At 48.9% G+C, this 19,261-nt stretch overlaps 1 protein-coding gene across 4 annotated transcripts in view; it reads right to left on the bottom strand.

The window, feature by feature from the left end:
* The window catches only part of PPFIA1 (PTPRF interacting protein alpha 1), an 89,356-nt gene that overhangs the window by 42,697 nt on the left and 27,398 nt on the right, over window positions 1–19,261 (bottom strand). For 3 of the 4 annotated variants that reach the window (XM_073809322.1, XM_073809324.1, XM_073809323.1), the window contains 10 exons: window positions 9,873–9,974; window positions 9,194–9,358; window positions 8,697–8,771; window positions 8,244–8,345; window positions 7,800–8,021; window positions 5,308–5,454; window positions 3,782–3,916; window positions 2,826–2,900; window positions 2,365–2,448; window positions 159–290 (listed from right to left, as the gene is read on the bottom strand). In XM_073809322.1, the coding sequence (XP_073665423.1) occupies window positions 159–290; window positions 2,365–2,448; window positions 2,826–2,900; window positions 3,782–3,916; window positions 5,308–5,454; window positions 7,800–8,021; window positions 8,244–8,345; window positions 8,697–8,771; window positions 9,194–9,358; window positions 9,873–9,974 (1,239 nt within the window). The remainder of the gene's footprint in view (window positions 1–158; window positions 291–2,364; window positions 2,449–2,825; window positions 2,901–3,781; window positions 3,917–5,307; window positions 5,455–7,799; window positions 8,022–8,243; window positions 8,346–8,696; window positions 8,772–9,193; window positions 9,359–9,872; window positions 9,975–19,261) is intronic. The other variant, XM_033861356.2, reaches the window with a different exon arrangement.

Here is a 19,261-nt window from a genome sequence, read left to right as displayed (position 1 = left end):
ATTTACTACGTGGCTGGCCCGCTATGGAAACAGTTCTCTAACTCTTGTTCTGGAGAGTAAGAATGACAGGCAATTTCCCACACGCACAGCCTGGGCGAGGACGTAGCCCCTGGCGCCCCTTTTGCAAAGGGGCCTTCGGGGACGGTGTGCGAGCGCACCTTGTCTTCCAGAGCTGCCATTCTCTCTTTAAGATGAAGCTGAAGCCGCTCGTTGGATTCTGAAAGCAGCTTGTCAACAGTGTCTGATAAACGTTTATTGTGTTCTTCGTTCATTTTTTCTCTCTGCCTTGCCTAAAATAGGAAAAACAAAAACTTACAAACTTCAAGAACAAGTATGGTCATTATTTTAAAAGCGCCAAGGAGCGATGACGTGACTGGCCTATGCCCTGGCTCCCCAGGCTGCCCCTCCCACTGCCATCTCCGGTGGACTCTGCACCGTCACCAGAACCGACTGGATCACCAGAGCTGACTGCAGGTGCAGAGAAAGGTCCCTCCCACTGCTTCTGTTCCACAAAGCACCCAGGGGGCCTCATTAGTGTCACCAACCATTAACTGTCTGATGGACTCAAGGAGCAGATTTACACGCAGAAAACAAGCACATTTTAAAGGGGATCAGCTTACACACACACTGGAGGGGGAACTTCCCAGCATGTAAACAGAAGCTTGAATCTGGATTAAGGGGGTAAAATGAATTCAACTTATAAAGCAAAAGGTAAAAAATTTCATTTTGGGAAAAAAACCAGTGGAGACAGACTTTCACATGTTTTTCTTTATACTCTTAACATCACCTGAATTCTTTGTAATGATAATTTATACTAAAAAACTAGAAATAATTACCGCAAGTAATTTTTAAATGTAATAAAATTGGTAAGTCTGTGTTCTATAAAACTAGCATCAACTTCATGGTTTCAAAAGCTTATTTTCACCCCACACCCTGAATGAACACAGAAGAAAAGTGGAGGGGACAGAAAGTGCTGACAGGCAGCACACATCAGGGCAGGTCCCCTCGGCGGGTCTCCCTGTTCTCCTAGGTTGTTGGAAGCACAAAATACAAAGCGCTCAGAATCACGCCCAAAACACAGCGACCACCACCATCTAGAAGAGGCCCAGCTCACCGTACGATAAGGCTGTCAGCATCCAAATTAAAAAAAAAAAAAATGTATTTATTTATTTTTGGCTGTGTTGGGTCTGTTGCTGCGCGCGGGCTTTCTCTAGTCGCGGTGAGCGGGGGCTACTCTCGGTTGCGGTGCGCGGGCTTCTCGCTGCGGTGGCTCCTCTTGTTGCGGAGCGCGGGCTTCAGTAGTTGTGGCACGTGGGCTCAGTAGTTGTGGCTCGCGGGCTCTAGAGCGCAGGCTCAGTAGTTGTAGCGCAAGGGCTTAGCTGCTCTGCGGCATGTGGGATCTTCCCGGACCAGGGCTCGAACCCACGTCCCCTGCACTAGCAGGTGGGTTCTTAACCACTGTGCCACCAGGGAAGTCCCTCAAATATTTCTAAAGCAAAACCACTTAAAAGTTTGCTTTGAATTGCCTTAGTCATAAACTGCATCCCTGTTGCAACGAGTTCTGGAAGTAATGAAGTGCACCCCTCAAGCGGTCAGAGTCCAATTCTCCGCCTAAGAGGGGAGGGCGCATGCCTGTGTCGGGGGCAGGGGCGCCTGGCATGCAGATCTCTTGATGGGAGGCAGACGCTTTCCTTCCTGGAAGCTCACATTTGATGCTCTGCAGTCCAGGCCCAGGAACGCTGCTTTCTGGTGGTGACAATACTGATGTCGCACGCCTGGACCTGCGGCCACCACTCGCTCTATTTCCTGGAGGTTCCATCTCGCCGTGTGACCAGATCTTCCAGGAAAGCTCCCTCAGGACTCAGCTGATGTGAGCCTCCACCACCACGCTTTCCCGATGCTCCTTTTTACCCCATCTCCGAGCACAGGAGTTTTCCTCCTGCTCAGGAACGGCCATCCCTACGTCTACCTTTGTGTCTGGAACAATACTTTGGGGTTCAGGACAGCGATCAGGCCCGTGACCGGAATCTGGGACTCCAGTGCCACACCCCAGGCAAGCAGACCCAACGCCTAGGACGCTGTGCCTTAAGTGGCATGGGCACCCCGGGCTGGCACCTCAGGCTTGTTTGAGGGAGGCCCGTAAGGTCCCACCTGTACCTGGAGCAGCTCCCGCAATAGGCTGGTCAGAGCGGCAGGCGGCCTCCTCCCCGCTACCCACCGCCTGCGGGCAAGCACGTGGTGGGTGCGCCAATCAGCAGACAGCGCGCAGATGAGGCCGCACACTGAGTGCACACGGCGGTGGGGGGGGGGGGGGGGCAGCCCCAGGCCCGGCCCGGCGCTCGGCCTCTCTGCCCGGACACGTACCCGCTGCAGCTCCTGGTGCTTCTCCTCCAACTGGGCCTCCATCTGGCGCAGCCTCTCCTCGATGTTGCCGTGTCTCTCCTCGGCCTGCCAGCAAAGGATGGTGTCAGTTCAGCTCACAGTTGCCCTTTCCTGACAACACGCGGGGTACGACTGCAGCAGCAACAAGCAGGACGTGCTGTGCGTGGACTACGCACCCCGTGCTCAGTGGAAGGCACGCGCTGACGCCTGCTCGCACGTCCTGCGTGGCCCCATGCGTGACCCCGGGAGGCAATTCACCCTCTCGGGCAGGTGACTGAGGCGTGACGGGCGCTGGCGATCGACTTGTGAGAGAAGCTGTGCTCCCCCACCCCAGGTCCCACACCCGGGGGCTGTGTTTCGCCCCAGCCTCAGACTGCTCTGGGTGAGTCAGCACAGGAAGCAGGAAGCGGCAAGCACAGTCAAGAGCGATGTACACGTTCTACCTTCCTAATCTGGGAGGTAAGTTCGAACAGTTTAGCTTCCTTAGTGGCCGAGTTTCCAGCAGACAAAAGGTCAGACTACAAGGCCAACCAGGGACAGGAGAGATGACAGGGGAGAAAAGAAACCGAGACTTTAAATGCAGATCATGAAGGAAAAGGAGCGCTTCTGTTACAGCTGTTAGCAATGAACTTGCTCTAAGGAAGGTCTGCGAGCACCTGACGCCATCTGCCCACCCCGGGTCTGTCCGGCCCCCTCAGCAGCTCACTAAGCTCCAGGCAGGCAACACAGAACTCCTGACGGATGCACCAGGGCCTCTGGGCCTGGCCAGCGCCTACTGGCAGTGCAGGACCATATGCCTGAAAGACTGGGCCGGTGGCCGGTTGTGCGCTTCCTCCCCGCCGTGTGGACGAGCCGCCCCCAGCGCCGCTGCGTCACCGGGACACCCCCTCTCACCTGCCGGCTCTCCAGGGACGGTGAGGCTGTGAGGGCAGGGACCGGGCCTGGCACATGCCCCACCATGATGTGTTGAACCAGTGAATGAATAAAGACTCAAAAACTTGTTTACTACGAAGTTACTTTGGCGGTCTTCGACAGAGAATGGGATTTTCCTACTTCTGAGAAAAACTACCCTGCTCTTCCCCAAAGCTTCTGCCCTAACCTTGGAGCTGCTGACTTGAGTAGCTCCAAGCAGCGGTGACTCTGAGCTGAAGCACCCTGGGGACACACAGAACACATCTGACAAAACTGGAGGGAAAAGAATGTGGGGATGACACGAAAGCAGGGATAATGTCTGACATTCAAACTTGCTCCAGTCTCAGACAGTACAGCACTGAAAACAAGTCTGAGCTGCTTGGTGGATTTAGGGGCGCTGACAAGACCACAACGATAAGGCACGTGAACAAATCACCCTCAACACCCAACTCCGGCGTCTGCCCCACAAGGAGACCCAGGGCAGCACCTTGGAGAGCGCGGCCACCCGCTGGGCCAGCTCCGCCTCCACCTCGGGGAGGGTCTCCGCTCTCCGCAGGGTCTGCTGCAGCTTCTGCTCCGCCAGCTCCAGGCGCTCTTGCAACTGGCGGTTTTTATCCTCAGTCTACAAAATGAGAGCAAAGCGTCAACACGGGCGAATGGTTCAGCCATTTCCGTTTTCAATCGTCTAATAAGTCCGTTCCGAGGGGGGCACAGCTGTTTTGCCAGCTGCCTCACAGTGAAGTTTTTCTTTCTGTGAAGAGCGCGCACCCACTTTCTTGGGCTTGACTTCAACGTGCAAAACACCTCTTGCCAAAAGTATCTGCTCTTCCTAAATACCTCCAAAGTCTTAAAACACACACACACACACACACACACACAAGTTCCTATACATGAAAGCAAACCCTTTTTCGGTAGGAGCTTATTTATTCTTATTGACAAGTTAAGGAAAGAAGGGTTCAGTACTAACCCTTCTTAAAACATCATCAGAATCATCATTTGAAGGGAACCTTACTGACAACAGGCTGCCACGGGCATGTAAGCCAAAATACAGCGTTCATCTCCTTTGAAATCCAGACCTGCTAAGAGTGGGCCTAAGGGAATACTGGTCAAGTTTTAGCTTTGTAAACGTAGGGTCATTCTTTTAGAAAATCCTCTTACTCTGAAAAATTTTCAATGTAGAAAATTTAGACAGATTTTTCTTTCTTTAGAAAAGGGAACATGTTAAATCATCTGTAAGCTCAGCTCCTGAGAGGCTAACGCTTGTTTCTGTGCAGCTCTCTTGTTTTCTGTGTGCACATATACAAACAACAGGTTATGCTTCAAAACCCTCAGAAAATAACAGCGCATGGTGCGTAGTATTTTCTGATCTGCCTGTTAAAGTCATTATTTTGAACATTTTAATGCTCTTAATTAGCATCCACACCGTAAGTTTTAATGGCTTTCTAGTATTTTATTTTTATTCTGGGGCCAATGATACACTTCATAACACACCAGACAAACTCACTTTGTTTTCCAGAAGCCAGGTTTGGTTTCCCTAGTTAACTCTTGGTTATCTGAGACCACACGGAAACAGGAGCAAGTGAGGCGAACCGAACCACAGGAGGCACAGACCTTACTACTCAGACTGCGTCTCTCAATCTGCCATTTACCACACTGACCCCAGTTACCAACAGGCAGCCAGCTGCCTTGAAGTTCTTTGCCACTCTCTGCTCTTTTGGTAAAAATGCTAACAGGCAACAAGAGTCAGGAGTGCAGCTCCACAAAATGGCTGAACCAAATCCTAAAAAATGAAAACCTGTAAATTGCAGTCACCCACAATTTTTTTAAAAATTTATTTTATTCTAGTACAGTTGATCTACGATGTACACCACACTTCTGAACATAATACTCTAAGATCATAAAAACTTTACCCTGGGACTTGATTTCCAACATGGAAGTCACAGGAAAAGGTCTTCCCCCGTTCATTAGTAAGTAATTAATAAAACCCAGACAAAATTCGATAAAAACCACTACCTGTCGATGCATAGACTCCTTATTTGCAATTTCATTTTCCAGTTTATCGTTGAGGTCGTGCACAGAGGTGGCTTCACGCTGTGCTGCGAGGTAGCGTTTCTCGAGAGTAGTGACTCTCTCTTCCATGTCTTCCTTCTGGGCCATGGCCTATGTCGGGCATTTCAGAGGGAGAGAAGGGAAGTAACCAATACGTAACAGACGGGTGTACTCAGAGAGAGAACAAACTGGGCTCAATCCTAAGTTTCAAATCAAATATAAAATTACTGTCCTCAAAATTAAATTGACAGACATGCCAGTTTTCTCGGTTGTGAATGAAAACGCACCTACCTCAAAGATCATAAATATTCCCCAAGTAATTCACACTCATCTGTCTTTTTATCTATTTTTTAAATATTTATTTATTTTGACTGCACTGGGTTTAAGTTGCGAAACGCAGGATCTTTGTTGCGGCATGTGAATTCTTAGTTGTGGCGTGCGGGAACTACTTCCCCGACCAGGGATCGAACCCTGGACCCCTGCGTTGGGAGCACGGAGTCTTACCCACTGGCCCACCAGGGAAATCCCAGCACTCATCTGTCTTAATGCTATGTCTGGCCACTCAGTTTACCAAGTTTATCCTTTTCTACATAATATTACCAAAAAAAGAGAAAAAGTATAATAAAATATCCTGTTATTGCAGGAATTCCAGGAGGGGGAAGGTATCTGCCATGAAGACAGGACCTCTGTTTGCCTCACGATACAGGTGGAGATACAACAGTGAGATATGTGTCTCATTTTCTTGGGTAAAAGTTGGATGAAATCTCATCCAATTACCACAGAATTAAAGTAATAATATTAACAAATGGAAACAGAACTCAAAGTTTAATACAACTGGGGACTTCCCTGGTGGCCTGGTGGTTAGGAATATGCCTGCCAGTGCAGGGGACGTGGGTTTGATCCCTGGTCCGGGAAGATCCCACGTGCCGTGGAGCAACTAAACCCATGCGCCACAACTACCGAGCCTGCGCTCTACAGCCTGCGAGCCACAACTACTGAGCCCGTGCTCCACAACTACGGAGCCTGCGCTCTAGAGCCTGTGAGCCACAGTGCCACAACTACTGAGCCCGCGCTCCACAACTATGGAGCCTGCGCTCTAGAGCCTGCGAACCACAACTACTGAGCCCGTGCGCCACAACTACTGAAGCCCGCGCGCCTAGAGCCGTGCTCCGCAACAAGAGAAGCCACTGCAATGAGAAGCCCACGCATCGCAACTGGAGTAGCCCCCGCTTGCCACAACTAGAGAAAGCTCGCGTGCAGCAACGAAGACCCAACGCAGCCAAAAATAAATAAAATTGAAAACAAACAAAAGAAGTTTCATACAACTGGAAGCAGCCTTCTAAAGCCTAATTCTTCTAAAGCAAAATTATATTACACAGTATCAAACGCTGAAACTAGGACCTGAAATTTCTGCTACTGCAATTCCCGTCCCCAGCTAAAAATCCGCTTCAGGTCCCTCCCTGTTCACTAAGTAACCAATATTAGCAAAGTCTTAATATTAAAAGTGGCAAGTCTTAAAATTTTCGTTTTCAAAATTCTCTGCATGTTAAACTCTGCCACCTCACCTCCTCCTGTTGCCAAAGAATAATGTAGACAGGTTATACAGATACATGCAAAGATCTGTTTTGAATTCTTACATAAAATTACGCACACCAAGCTACTAAACAGAATGTACACCTGTTCTACATACACGTGAAAGGGGTTCTCTCTGCGGTGGTCTCACAAGGTGGGGGGGAGGGGGTAGGAGCTGTCTGTTTACAAAGGAGAGGTTACGCTAACGGGAGGAGGTGCCAGGGAAGGCACCCAGCGCTCATTTGTTTTTAGTGACAGCAGGCTAGTTCCTCATAAATCATGCCACACGCAGGAACGTCTGCCAGAGATGCACACATTTCTCCGTATTTTTACAGCATGAGCCTGATGACCCAAGTGTGAACAAATGCCACTCTGTCTGACCACCACCATCAATATCGTACATTCCCCTCAAGGCGCGGAACATCAGAAAACTAGAAACACAGCCGACAGTGCCGCCCTGGCAGAGCCCACAGCCCATGCTCGCGTCTCTCCGAGAGAACTACCGCCGCAGAGGCCACCACGCTCGCTCGAAGTGTATCAAAAGGAAATCTGAGCATGATCAGGAATACATTCGACAGCCTAGGACTCATAGGAACGAGGAGTCCACACCCAGGGCAGTACAGCCGCGCAGCACAGCAGGAAGGGCCGGCTTCGTGTCCGTGCCGCTGCCAACGGACCAGCTGGACCAGGCCTCCCCTACCCTTAGAGACCTTGACACAGAAACGGGGAAGCCGCCAGTCAAAGTCTCAGGGCTCTGTTCTGTTTTGCTCTTACTCATACAGTCACCCCAAGGTTGAAGTAACTGGGAGAATAAGTGACAATCAAACCAAAACAGTCCACACGTTCAACCCCATGACAACACTGACGTGGCGACTGTCACTCACTTCACGGACATCCCGTTGCAACTTTGTGTTCACTTCCTCAGATTTGATGAGGTCTTTCCTGGCTGTGTCCAGATCTTCCTCCAGCTCTGTCACGTGACTGGACAGGGCGGCCAGGCGCTCCTTCATCTGGCTCTGCTCCCTTGACTGCTTGTCTATGACTTCCTGGAGCTCAATCACTTTAGCCAGGTCTTCCTCGTGGCTTAGAGAACCATCAGAAGATCTCTAATGGGGGGAAAGAACCCTTAAACAGCCTTGTTTGCTGAGGGAGGAAATAAAGCACTTCTGGGAAGTCGGTAAGGTCAAAGCTGCCTTCTGCACGCTGTGGGTTCACGCAACTTTCACGGCCGCTCGGGCCGAAGTGGTGCGTTGGCGACAGGTTCCCAACACGCGTGCACAGACTGGACGGGTGGGACGAGAACCACACAGAGGGGACCAGGGACTTGCCTTTCCGTTCGCGCTTGGCGTGTTCTCTTGCTCGTGGTTTATGTCAAGCACCCCGTCCGTTAGTGTCTTTTTCTGGTTATTCTGTTCTTTAAGAATCATTAGCTAAAAGCAAACAATTGAATGAGAGTAAAGAAATAAGTAAAGACAGCAAAACTCCATTGGGAAAAACACAACTGAAAAGAAAACACATGGTGATGTTATCCATCCTGAATACAACCAGGTCATTAAAGTCAGAATTTACCTTCTACTGGAGACATGGGTACTTAAGAGATTCTGCAACTCCGAAATAAAAGTCTAGTTTACTAATCATTAAAATGACCCAGATGGGCTGGTCCTCAATCCGAAAGATAAGTAACATCTGATACCGACTACTACAGTCTTCGTACTTTTTTACAATGAAGGGATTGAGAATTAGGAGCCCTCAGCTGGACTGCGGCGAGTCGCCGAGCTCACCTCCTTGTGTGCGGCGCCTAATTCTTCTTCTAACAAACTACACCTTTCAAGTGCTACTCGTAACCGCTCTCTCACCTGAAAACAAAAGGGATTCAGTTAGTGTGTGTGTGTATGTGTAGATATGTTAATTCAATTCTTATTGCATAGCTATCCTAGTAGACTATTAGTGTAATATAACATAATAGAATACCTTTAACGTCTTTCGTCGATCTTAACGTCAAGAAAACCGGCTTGCTAACAGCTTTAAAATTTCACCCTAAATAAATTCTATTACCCAATTCCTAATAGCCACTTGATACACAGGATATAATAAATCTTGAGACATTTATGCCAACTAATACTTTTTAACCATGTAGAACTCTGGCTTCTTATAGAAAAACCGTGTTTACAAGAATTCAAGAAGCTCAAAAGTCAACTAAAGTTGCACAAACACCTGCGTTGTCCGCCAAATGACGCAGCACGTGTACAAACCCGGAACTGCCGTGTGGCGGCGGTACCTTCTCATCCAGGGCTTTGTGGTGCTCGAATAACGACTTCAGCGCTTTAAGCACTTCCACCTCGCTGGACACGCCTGCCGGGGACTGCGCCTGCCGCTTCACCACCGTCATCCTGAGGGACCGCTCGTGCCGCGAGACCAGGCACTCCAGATGTTCCAGCAGCAGCTGCAGGGCAAGGCCAAGGTGAGCACGGTTTACAGAGCACTTTCAATCTCATATTTGAATCTGGGGCAATAACTCCTTTCAATCTCACACTAAAGCCAAAACCGTGTGAAGACAGGCCTGAATCCCTCTGGTTCTGTCTAAAGTCAGAGAGAACTTCCCTGGCGGTCCAGGGGTTAGGACTGCGTGCTTCCACTGCAGGGAGCGTGGGTTCGATCCCTGTTCAGGGAACTAAGACCCGCCCCCCGCTTGCCGTGCGGCGTGGCCAAAAAATAATAAATAAATAAAGTTAGAGAAATTCCCCCTCGAATGTATTAAAATTGCATTAACTCTCATCATAAATTTCAAGCAAGGTATGAGAACCCTGAACTGATCAACCCCAGTCCACTCAGTGGGAAAATGTCGAAAATGTGTTTAAAAACAGACAGAGTGGATCATCTTCTGAGTTTAAAGACAGCAACACGGAGCCCAGTCGTGACCCCAAGGCAAATGTTAACACAGAGAATCCCCTACTAACCCTGGTGTTGTTCCTTTCCGCTTTCAGTTCAGCAATTTCTTCTTCTCTTTCGAGGAGCTGTTCCCTGCATACATTTAGTTCTTTAGTAAGTGCTGCAAACTCCTAGAAAACAGTTAAATAAGTAAATAGATATAAATATAAATACAAAAGAGAGCGAGAGAGTGTCTCTAAAGGCCAATTCCCGTCAAGCCTCCCCAGGCTTCACACAGAGACAACTCCCGCCCTGGGATAAGCGGGGCCTCTCTGACCCTCCAGAGAACGAGGGGTCCACCGAGCAGCCCAAGACCACACAGAACACCACAACTCCGACCAACCTTCACCCCTCCACCCCCGAGCCTGGCACGCACACAGCGGGGAAGGGAATCCAAGCCTGCCTTCTTAAGACCCAGGGAAGTCCGAGATACTTTCCTGAACGTAAATCCTAATGCCAAAGTGGATAAAGATTTTTTTAAATGACTCACAGGCGTGTGACCTAGAACCACTGGGGAGAGTAAAGAAAAAAGGTCTAGAAGGCAACAGGCTTTGGAGTGTCCCCCGGGAAAAAGGCTAATGGTACCCCAAGGCCAGTCTGTTAGCCTGGCCCCACTGAAGTCATCCAGACAGTCAATAAACTGGTTAAAATGGTACATTTATGTTGTATATATGTCACCACAATTTACACAGGTGCACGCGCGCACGTACACACGGTGCTGTTTGGAGACAAGCCTGCTCCAGAGAGCATCAATCAGCTACAGAACGTGAACAACTCTTCACTTCAGTACTTCAGCGCAGACCTGCAAACACGAAGACATCCCAGGAACGCTGGACAGAAATAATCCAACGTGTCTTCAAACCTGACCAAGATTCTGAAGATACATCTTCAGAGACCTGGCCGGCAGCATCGGCACTGGGCTCTGTGGCTGGGAAGCAGGAAGGGCGGGGCAGCCACGTGGACAACGTCTCCTCTCCCTGTCCTGGCAGCAAGCTCTTTCCCTTCCTGAGTTTCTGAGATTTCTTTCAGATGTGCCCATGTTAATTACACTGACTAGCTGATTCCTCTGGTAAATAACTAGCTGACTGTCAGATCATCTAATGTCTAACATCAGGGAGAGGTTTCCATCTAATTACTAAGATCCTGTATGAGAAACACTCTTCCCGCTACAGGTGAGAGAAAGCCTGACTCAGACTAGCCTAGGCTGAGAGGCAGTTACTACTCGTGAGGGTCAAAGGCAGGGCTGGCTCTAAGGTCGTCTGAATTCAGGGCCCTGGATTTTTCTTTGATCACACGGTCCCCCTCTGCACTGCAGTCTGAGTCAGTTTCATGAAGAAAATGCCTGTCACTAAATGTCTTTGATTATGTCCAGCCCAAAGTTCATCGTCCTAACGTGTTTCTCACTGACTGGATTTCAAGTTGTTTCTTGGCCAGGCCCGCCCGCTCTTGTTTCACTTTTGTCTCTTCTTGTCCTGTGATTTCCAGTTGCTCTTCGTGGATGTTAGCTCAGGTCTGAAGCGCCTGCAGCACACTTCTCTGACGGTTTGCCAGGCCCCATCCGCGACTCTCACATGGAGTCAAGGCACGGCTGCATTAGGCGCGGGCTCTGGGGGGTCTCTCAGCGCGAGATCTTCGTGTTGTGGGACCTGGGTTCCAGCTCCCCTCGAGTAGGAGGTGACGCTGTTGGTGCCGACCTCCCCCCCACCCAGCCTAGGTCCTGTGGTTGCCCCTCTGAGCCTCCCAAGGCCTCAGGCCAGAACTACGTTTCCATGGTGACCGAGGGCCCCTGCTGCCTGCTTCCATTACAGACAGTGCAGATCCTCTTAGAGAACCAACCACCAGACAGAGCCACGCCTTCCAGGTATTGCTTTCTATCCTCCCCGGGCCCACAACTTCCTATAAAGCCCCAATGTATAGAGGGCAGTTGGCCTCTATACACCGAGGCCAACCCCAGCTTCAGAAAGTGAGTCTGAATCTGGTTCTAATTCACCTCAACACTTTGGATCCCATCACCGTAACCCACGGCAGCCACGTCTCCTGTGCCACGACCGGCTCAGGGCCTGGAGCACCGCCGGCCGGGGCATCAAGCCAGCTCAAGCTCCCCACACCGGGTACCCCGCTTCTATCCTTAAGGGTATTTTCCTCTTTTGGGGGCCTGGCCATATTTTCTGGTTTATGTTTCTCTGTTTAAATTTATCTTTCCACTGCTGGGTCTGGAGAAGACATATGTCAAAGCATGAGTTTATGCTGCCATCCCAACTGGAAGTCACAATGCATCCGAGAGACGGCTGAACGCCAGGAGGTGAGCCTGGCCGCTCCCCGGGCGCTCCGACAGCACAGACAGGCAAGCGAGCTACGACCCCCGTGCTCTGCATGGGAGTCACCCAGGCCACCGTGGGAGCAGAGCAGAAGCCATCTCTGATGGGAGGTTTGCTGCCGGGATGGCCCCTGCACTGAATGGCAAGCAGGACCCAGCTGTCCAGCTGGCAAGAGCCTCGTCACGAAAGTACAGCGCTGAAGTTGGAGAAGGGCACCCGCAGGCAGGAGTAAGGTGAGGCTGGAGGTGGGCAGAGGCTAGACTAAGGTCCCGCGGACCCCGTAAGGAGTCTGTGCTTCATCCTGAAGGCTCTGGGAGCTGTCTTATTTACAGACTTTGGGGGCCCTGAACAGGGAAGGGGCCAAACTGTTCAAAGTTCCAGGCAGTGCCTGACACAAAGGATGTGCTGCTCAAAATGGGTTTGCTGGGTAAACAAAAGTCCCTGGGAGCAGGGCCGAAGCTGGGCTGGAGGAGGTCAAGAGTGAGAAGCCAGCTGAGGCCACAGCAAGAACCCTGAGGAGAAGTGAGGGTCTGACCCGAGACCAAGACTAGAGAGACGCAGAACACAGAAGAATTCTCAGGGCGAAATGCAAGGATCCCATGTGCCCCTGCTGTGGCCGTCATCAGCCTTCAAAGGGTCCTCTGGATGCTGTGCTCAGAAGAGCCTGTACGAGGGTGAGGCCAGATGTGGGGAGGCAGCCTGGCATCGGGAAAGTGCAGGAGAGGCCAGGCGAGTGAGCACACCGCGGGGGTTGGGGGGGCAGGGCGCGCTGGAGAGTAGAGCCAGCAGGATTTGCCGACAGATCCAACAAATCTGAGAGAAATAAGGGTCCAGGACGATTCCAAGGATTCTGGCAGGAGCGAGGGAAGGATGGAGGCCTCATTCTCTAAGAAGGGAATGTCTACGGGAAGAGCAGGCTTTGAAGGGAGGTCTAAAAGTCCAGTTTCGGACAAGCTTAATTGGAGAGCTTCTAAGGCATTCAAGTGGAGCTGCACCTCCCGGTCTGGACTTCTCGGGGATGCTGGCCGAGGTGGAAGAGTGATCTCATGGCACTGAGCGTGGGCGATAAAAGATGAGGCTTGAGCCCTGTGAGAAGCCAACGCTGGACGGCTTGGAAATGAGAGGCGTCAGCAAGGGCGGCCACGGGGGGCCAGGAGGGAAGGGGAACACCTCGGAGTCCAGTGCTCCAGAAGCAATGGTCACCAGGGTCAACAGCTGCTGGGAGTCATCTGACTGGCCCCTGGTGGGCGGGTCTGCTGAAATGGAGGCCAGCGGTGACCATGACCATAGCAGGTTGGGAGCCCTGGCAGGGCCGAAAGCCTGGGTGGACAGAGGGCAACAGAGGATGGGAGGAGGACGGCAGTGGGCACACTCTCATTCTTTTGAGGGACTTTGAGTTAAGAGGAGAAGAGAAATAGGGCAGTGGTTAAAGGAGACACAGGGTCAAGAGAGCCCTGCTGCAGGAGGGGACAGGGGCTCGCACGCTGACGGCCAGAGTCCAGGGGAGAGGTGGGAGCCAATGGCCACTACCCGAGCAGCCGAGAGCAGGTCAGTCAGCTGGGGCCGTGCAGAGGGTGCCTTTCCCGGGGGCGCCCAGTTCACCCACAGTCAAGGGAAAGGCACTCAAATACGTAGGCACAGATCCAGACACACAGGGAGATGTGTGGTGGGAATTTCTGGAAGTCCTCTTCTAATTTCTTCCAATCTCCCTGAGAAAACAGATACCTTTGCACTGAGTGGAAGGGTGCACGCGGTACACTGGGGAGGGGAGGAGGGGCGGGCACCAAGTAGCCACTGAGCAGAGAGGGGGTCGGACACCAGTGCCACGACCGCGGGCATTCGGGTCCACTGCAGGCTGCCAGCGACACCCACGGACTGGGAACGGACTTAACGGGAGCGGGTTTCCGAGTACGGTGAGGTAGGGTGTGGTGTGTGTGTGTGTGTGTGTGTGTGTGTGTTTGTGTGCTGAGGTAGGGTGTGGGTGTTCAGGTAGGGGGTGTGTGTGTGTGTGTGTGTGTGTGATGATAATGGACCACGGAATTTCCGTGGGTAAAGAAGACAAGGGAGACATGGGAAGGGCGAAGGACCACAACAAGGTGGTAGGGTCGCAGCCTGTAGGCCCCAGGAGGGTTGAGTTTCGGGGTTTTATTTTCCAAAGTCCTACCATCTATCATGAATACATTTCACTGCCTTTAAGTGAAATATGGAGTCAGAGTATAACAAGTGCACACTGCAAGTTTGTGGGCTGGCGGGGGCGGGAGGAGCTTGAAGACGCCTGTACACGCCGGCTGCGCCAACTAGCGATTCACACATTCACCCCCCTTGGAGCTAGAAGGGACCGCCATCTAGCCCCACTTCCACACGCAAGCCTTTTTCCATAGTCACTTTTCCTTTAACTCTTTCATCACCAGAAGCAAGCCTATGTCTTTTACATACAACGTTTCCTCAAGTTTTTCCTAATAGCTCCAAACTGTCTTCATTCACCTATTAAGAGAATATTTAATTCCCAACATTTTGGCTAAATATAAGTGTTTCTTACAATAAATTCAACAGCTAAAACCATTCTACGATATACTGCTTCGAATATGGTAGAAAAAAAATTTACAGAACTTCACAATTATTTTTACTCCTTAAAGAAAAACCTTTCTCTTTGCTCAAAAGAATTCAACCGAAAAAGTATCAAAGCAAATTTAAACTTAGGAGTTTAGATAAACATTAGACAGGAAATTCCAAAGTTTAAGATTCCGAAAGTATGTTCATGTGTGCACTGTGTTTGTGTTATCATTGCAGAAAAAAACTGTAGAGCCTGAATAAATCCCAAATACGTGCAATAAACGACCTACTCTATCACCATGACAGGAACCTAACTGTCAGCATCTAAATTTTTTTCTCTTTAGAAAAAAATGTCTGTTTAAAAAGTACTGTAAGCCAGTTAAAAGTGACATTCTATTTACTGTAATTAAAGTTTGAAGTATTCTTTGAAACGGAACAGATACAACAATCACTGGAGTATTTTCAGTTTAAAATATAAGTCTGCACAATACAGATTTGTATTTCCATTTGACATTTTCTAGGACTGAGACGAGGGAAAATAACATTCAACCACTAAAATCAATTTAAGAACTTGATTTCACATAATGCGTGAAAATGCCGATAATTATCATTTCTGGATCTAGATAATAGGATCAGATTACATGAACCAGACATGACTGATCAACGTCCATGATCAAGAGACTTTCCCAGTGGCGCAGTGGTTAAGAATCCGCCTGCCAATGGACATGGGTTCAAGCCCTGCTCCAGGAAGATCCCACATGCCGCAGAGTAACTAAGCCCACGTGCCACCTACTAAGTCTGTGCTCTAGAGCCCTCGAGCCATAACTACTGAGCCCGTGCGCCACAACTACTGAGCCTGCATTCTAGAGCCCGCAAGCCACACCTACTGAGCCCACGTGCCTAAAGCCAGTGCTCCACAACAAGAGAAGCCACCACAATGAGAAGCCCGCGCACTGCAATGAAGAGTAGCCCCCACTCGCCGCAACTAGAGAAAGCCCGCGTGCAGCACCAAGACTCAACAATAAGTAAATAAAAATAAATCAATTTATTAAAAAAAAAAAGTAAGTCCTATGGATCAGATGCAACATTTGGTCCTAGAAGCGATGACCATTCTCTCTTCCCAGACACCAAGGGAAGTGGGAAGCAGCAGGGTCTGGCCACTTCCTACCCTCACGTGGTCCCGACACCCTTCCCGTGTTCTTTACCTGACCATCCGTGTTACGGTTCTACATCTTCTATTCTCTATAATCTCCACCAATAGCTCTGTTTTATTTTTAAATTACGTTTCACTATTTTTGCTAACTTGCTGAAACAAGACTAAAGCTTCGCTGGAGGCAAAAAGTATATGTCCTCTTACTGTAGGGACACGGAGTATAATAAAGAATGGAAATGGGGTCTAATTTTTAGCAAACTAAAATGAACACCTGAAAAACTGACTTGCAGAACTGACTTAGTTTATCTTCTGACGGAAGCTATTGATATTGGCCACAGTCCTAGGTTTAAAAGCATGTCAAATTTTGAACTGAAAGAAAATTAGAAGTTTATACATTAAAATGAATCAGCAAATCATATTTGAAACTCTAATGTGTTGATTAAAATATGCTTGGAAAGGTTATGTATAACTATCTACTTATTCTGCGACCTAATGATGGGAGAAGAAGGACAGAGGGACACTTGGAAAAAAGACAAACTTTACACCTGTGCAAAATCTGAGTCATGAGCTCACTAGACATATTTAAAGCCGTGAATGCAATAGCACTGGATTTTCAATTACTGATTATTGCAAGCAACAGAGCAAAATGCATAAGCAGTTCAAAAGTCCCAATATATCTGATTTATTTTTTCTCGTTTCTAAGAATAGATACTGACAAAATTTATGCTCATACTTAGCATTTGGCAATTACGCAATTGAGACTGTATACTCTGAACCTAACAAACATGGTGCAGAGCAGTACTGCAATGCGATCTCAATTGGGTTAAAAGCAAACACAAACTTGTATTTCTTTCCTTTTTTTTTTTTTTTTGCGGTATGCGAGCCTCTCGCTGTTGTGGCCTCTCCCGTTGCGGAGCACAGGCTCCGGACGCGCAGGCTCAGTGGCCATGGCTCACGGGCCCAGCCGCTCCACGGCATGTGGGATCTTCCCCGACCGGGGCACGAACCCGTGTCCCCTGCATCGGCAGGCGGACTCTCAACCAGTGCGCCACCAGGGAAGCCCCAACTTGTATTTCTTATTTAAAATATAGATGGACACCCACCAAACTGCTAATGCAGATTATCCACTATGGATGCGAAAGTGGGCCGGAAATGAGTCTGTCTTTTTAACTTATATTCCTGTTTAATTTCAATTAAGTACGTACTCGCTTTGTTTTTTTTTTTAAAAAAAAATACCAGGGACTTCCCTGACAGTCCAGTGGTTAGGACTCAGTGCTTTCACTGCCGGGACCCGGGTTCAATCCCTGGTCAGGGAACTAAGATCCCACAAGCCGTGCGGTGCAGCCAAAAAAATAATAATAATAAATGAAAAAATTAAAACAAAAAGAATGAAATCATTAGCCCAACTTATTAAAAAAAAAAAAGGCCAATCTTCACTTCCTTCTTCCTTTCTAAACAAGGTTAAAACTACAGGGCACGAGCAAATACAGGCCGCCTACGTGGACGTAAGCTGTCCAGATACTTTCCCCCAAAGTCGCCGTATCTCAATCTCTAATTCTTTCTCCTGCTCTCCCACTCATCACTACAAGGTGGCCTCAGCCTCCAGCCTCACTGAATGAGCTCTGGCTGACACACCAGCGCCACCCCTGTCTCCACTGAACCCAGTCCAGCTTCAGTGCTCACCTACCCCGCCCTATGGGGGAGCTTCTGAACCCTCCCCTTCCCACTTTCTTCCCCCTTGTCCTGGTCCCTAGTTCTCTGCTCATCTCAGAACGGCTGGTGCTCCGGGGGCTCTGTCTGAGGTCCCCTGTTCACCCTACACACCATGCCTGTCTGACCTGTGTCAGGCTTCACCCCCCCCGTGCCGGGTCACTGTCCAACTGCCCACCATGCGCCTCCACTCGGCTGTCTTCCAGGACCTCATCATCTTCCTCCTGGCCCCCAGGGTAGAGGAGACCACATGGCCTCCCTCCTTTTCCTCCATGTTTGCCAACTGCTGGGCCTGCTAATTCGATCTCACACTTGCATCTCCTAGACTGGCCGCTGCCGCCGCCTCCTCCGCCTGGGCTGCCGGCCTCTCTGCCCCAAAGAAACCCGGACGCATTAGGAGTCACTCCGAGCTACCCCTTTCCTCCAACCTCCGGCAGCCGCCAGTCTGCTTGCTGTCTCTAGGCACGTGCCTATTCTGGACATTCCACACATATGGACTTGCACAATACCTGTCCTCTCGTGTCTGGATTCTGTCACTCAGTGTAATGTTTCCAAGGTTCATCCACGTTGGAGTGTGTGTCGTGCCTCATTCATTTTTGTGCCTCAATAATAATTCCGTTATGCGGATGCAGCACGGTTTGTCTATCCATTCACTGGTTAGTGGGCATTCGGGTTGCTTGTGCTTTCTAACGATCATGAATCATGCTACTATGAACATTCCTGCACAAGTTTTTATGTGGATCTATACTTTGGTTTTTGGGCATACAGAGCAGTAGACATACTTCTCCACAATGTAAATGAGTGAACTGTTCCATTTCTGTTTCTAAATTCCAATTTAAATATCCAGCTATCTCAGCCATCACTCCTTTCTTCTTTGGAATGTATTTTCTTTTAGGCAAAAATTGGGATTTCCTCATGGACAGTAATTATAAGTTTTGCTTCACATATTTTTATCTTTCTGCTAAAGAGCAAACCAAAATGTTTTTGGTTGTTATTAGCATTTCAGTATTTAAACACACATAGTTTCTTACAATTAGTCAAGATAATCTGAAAAATAAATGCACATGTGTATTTCAAAACCACCTGAATATAAGTATGAATGCATATTTCATATGTTTTAGAAACAAGTGTATAATGTCAGTGAAATATCACAGGCGAAAACATTCTAATTAAATTTAAAAAACTGAGCCTGGGGGTTGAGGGAGAATCAAACCAATGAAGTAAAAAAATCAAGGGCAGAAATCCTTCATTCAAATAGGAATGAGTACCTTCTGAGTTCTAAAACACTGGGAAATAACAAAATGAGAACACAATATGAAGTATGTTAACATCCAGTTTGTATTTATATAATGTTTCAAATTTCCCAATAAAGCCAGTTATGTGGTTTTTAGCACTACTCATGCTTACTAGAGTATAAAGCAGTTTTCATCTTCAAATATTTCATTTCATAGATCTATGCGTGTCCCAAGACATTACTGAATCATAAAGAAACTGTCTTCAGAGTATGAGACCAGAAACTGCCTGTCTGACCTTGACTGTCTAAACCACCATTAGCAACAGCGTAAAGTCCATATTTCCACAGAGATGTTTCTTTTCAGCTGTAACAAACTTTTAAAAAACAGTAACAGCAGCAGCAATGGAAGGGGGCTTAGGACAGAGCTTTTTTAACACAAACCTTCAAAAA

Source organism: Tursiops truncatus, chromosome 8 (assembly GCF_011762595.2).
Source record: "Tursiops truncatus isolate mTurTru1 chromosome 8, mTurTru1.mat.Y, whole genome shotgun sequence".
In the NCBI taxonomy this organism is placed as follows: Eukaryota; Metazoa; Chordata; class Mammalia; order Artiodactyla; family Delphinidae; genus Tursiops; species Tursiops truncatus.
Note: the sequence above shows the minus strand (reverse complement) of the source record. Positions and strands in the feature narration are given on the sequence as shown.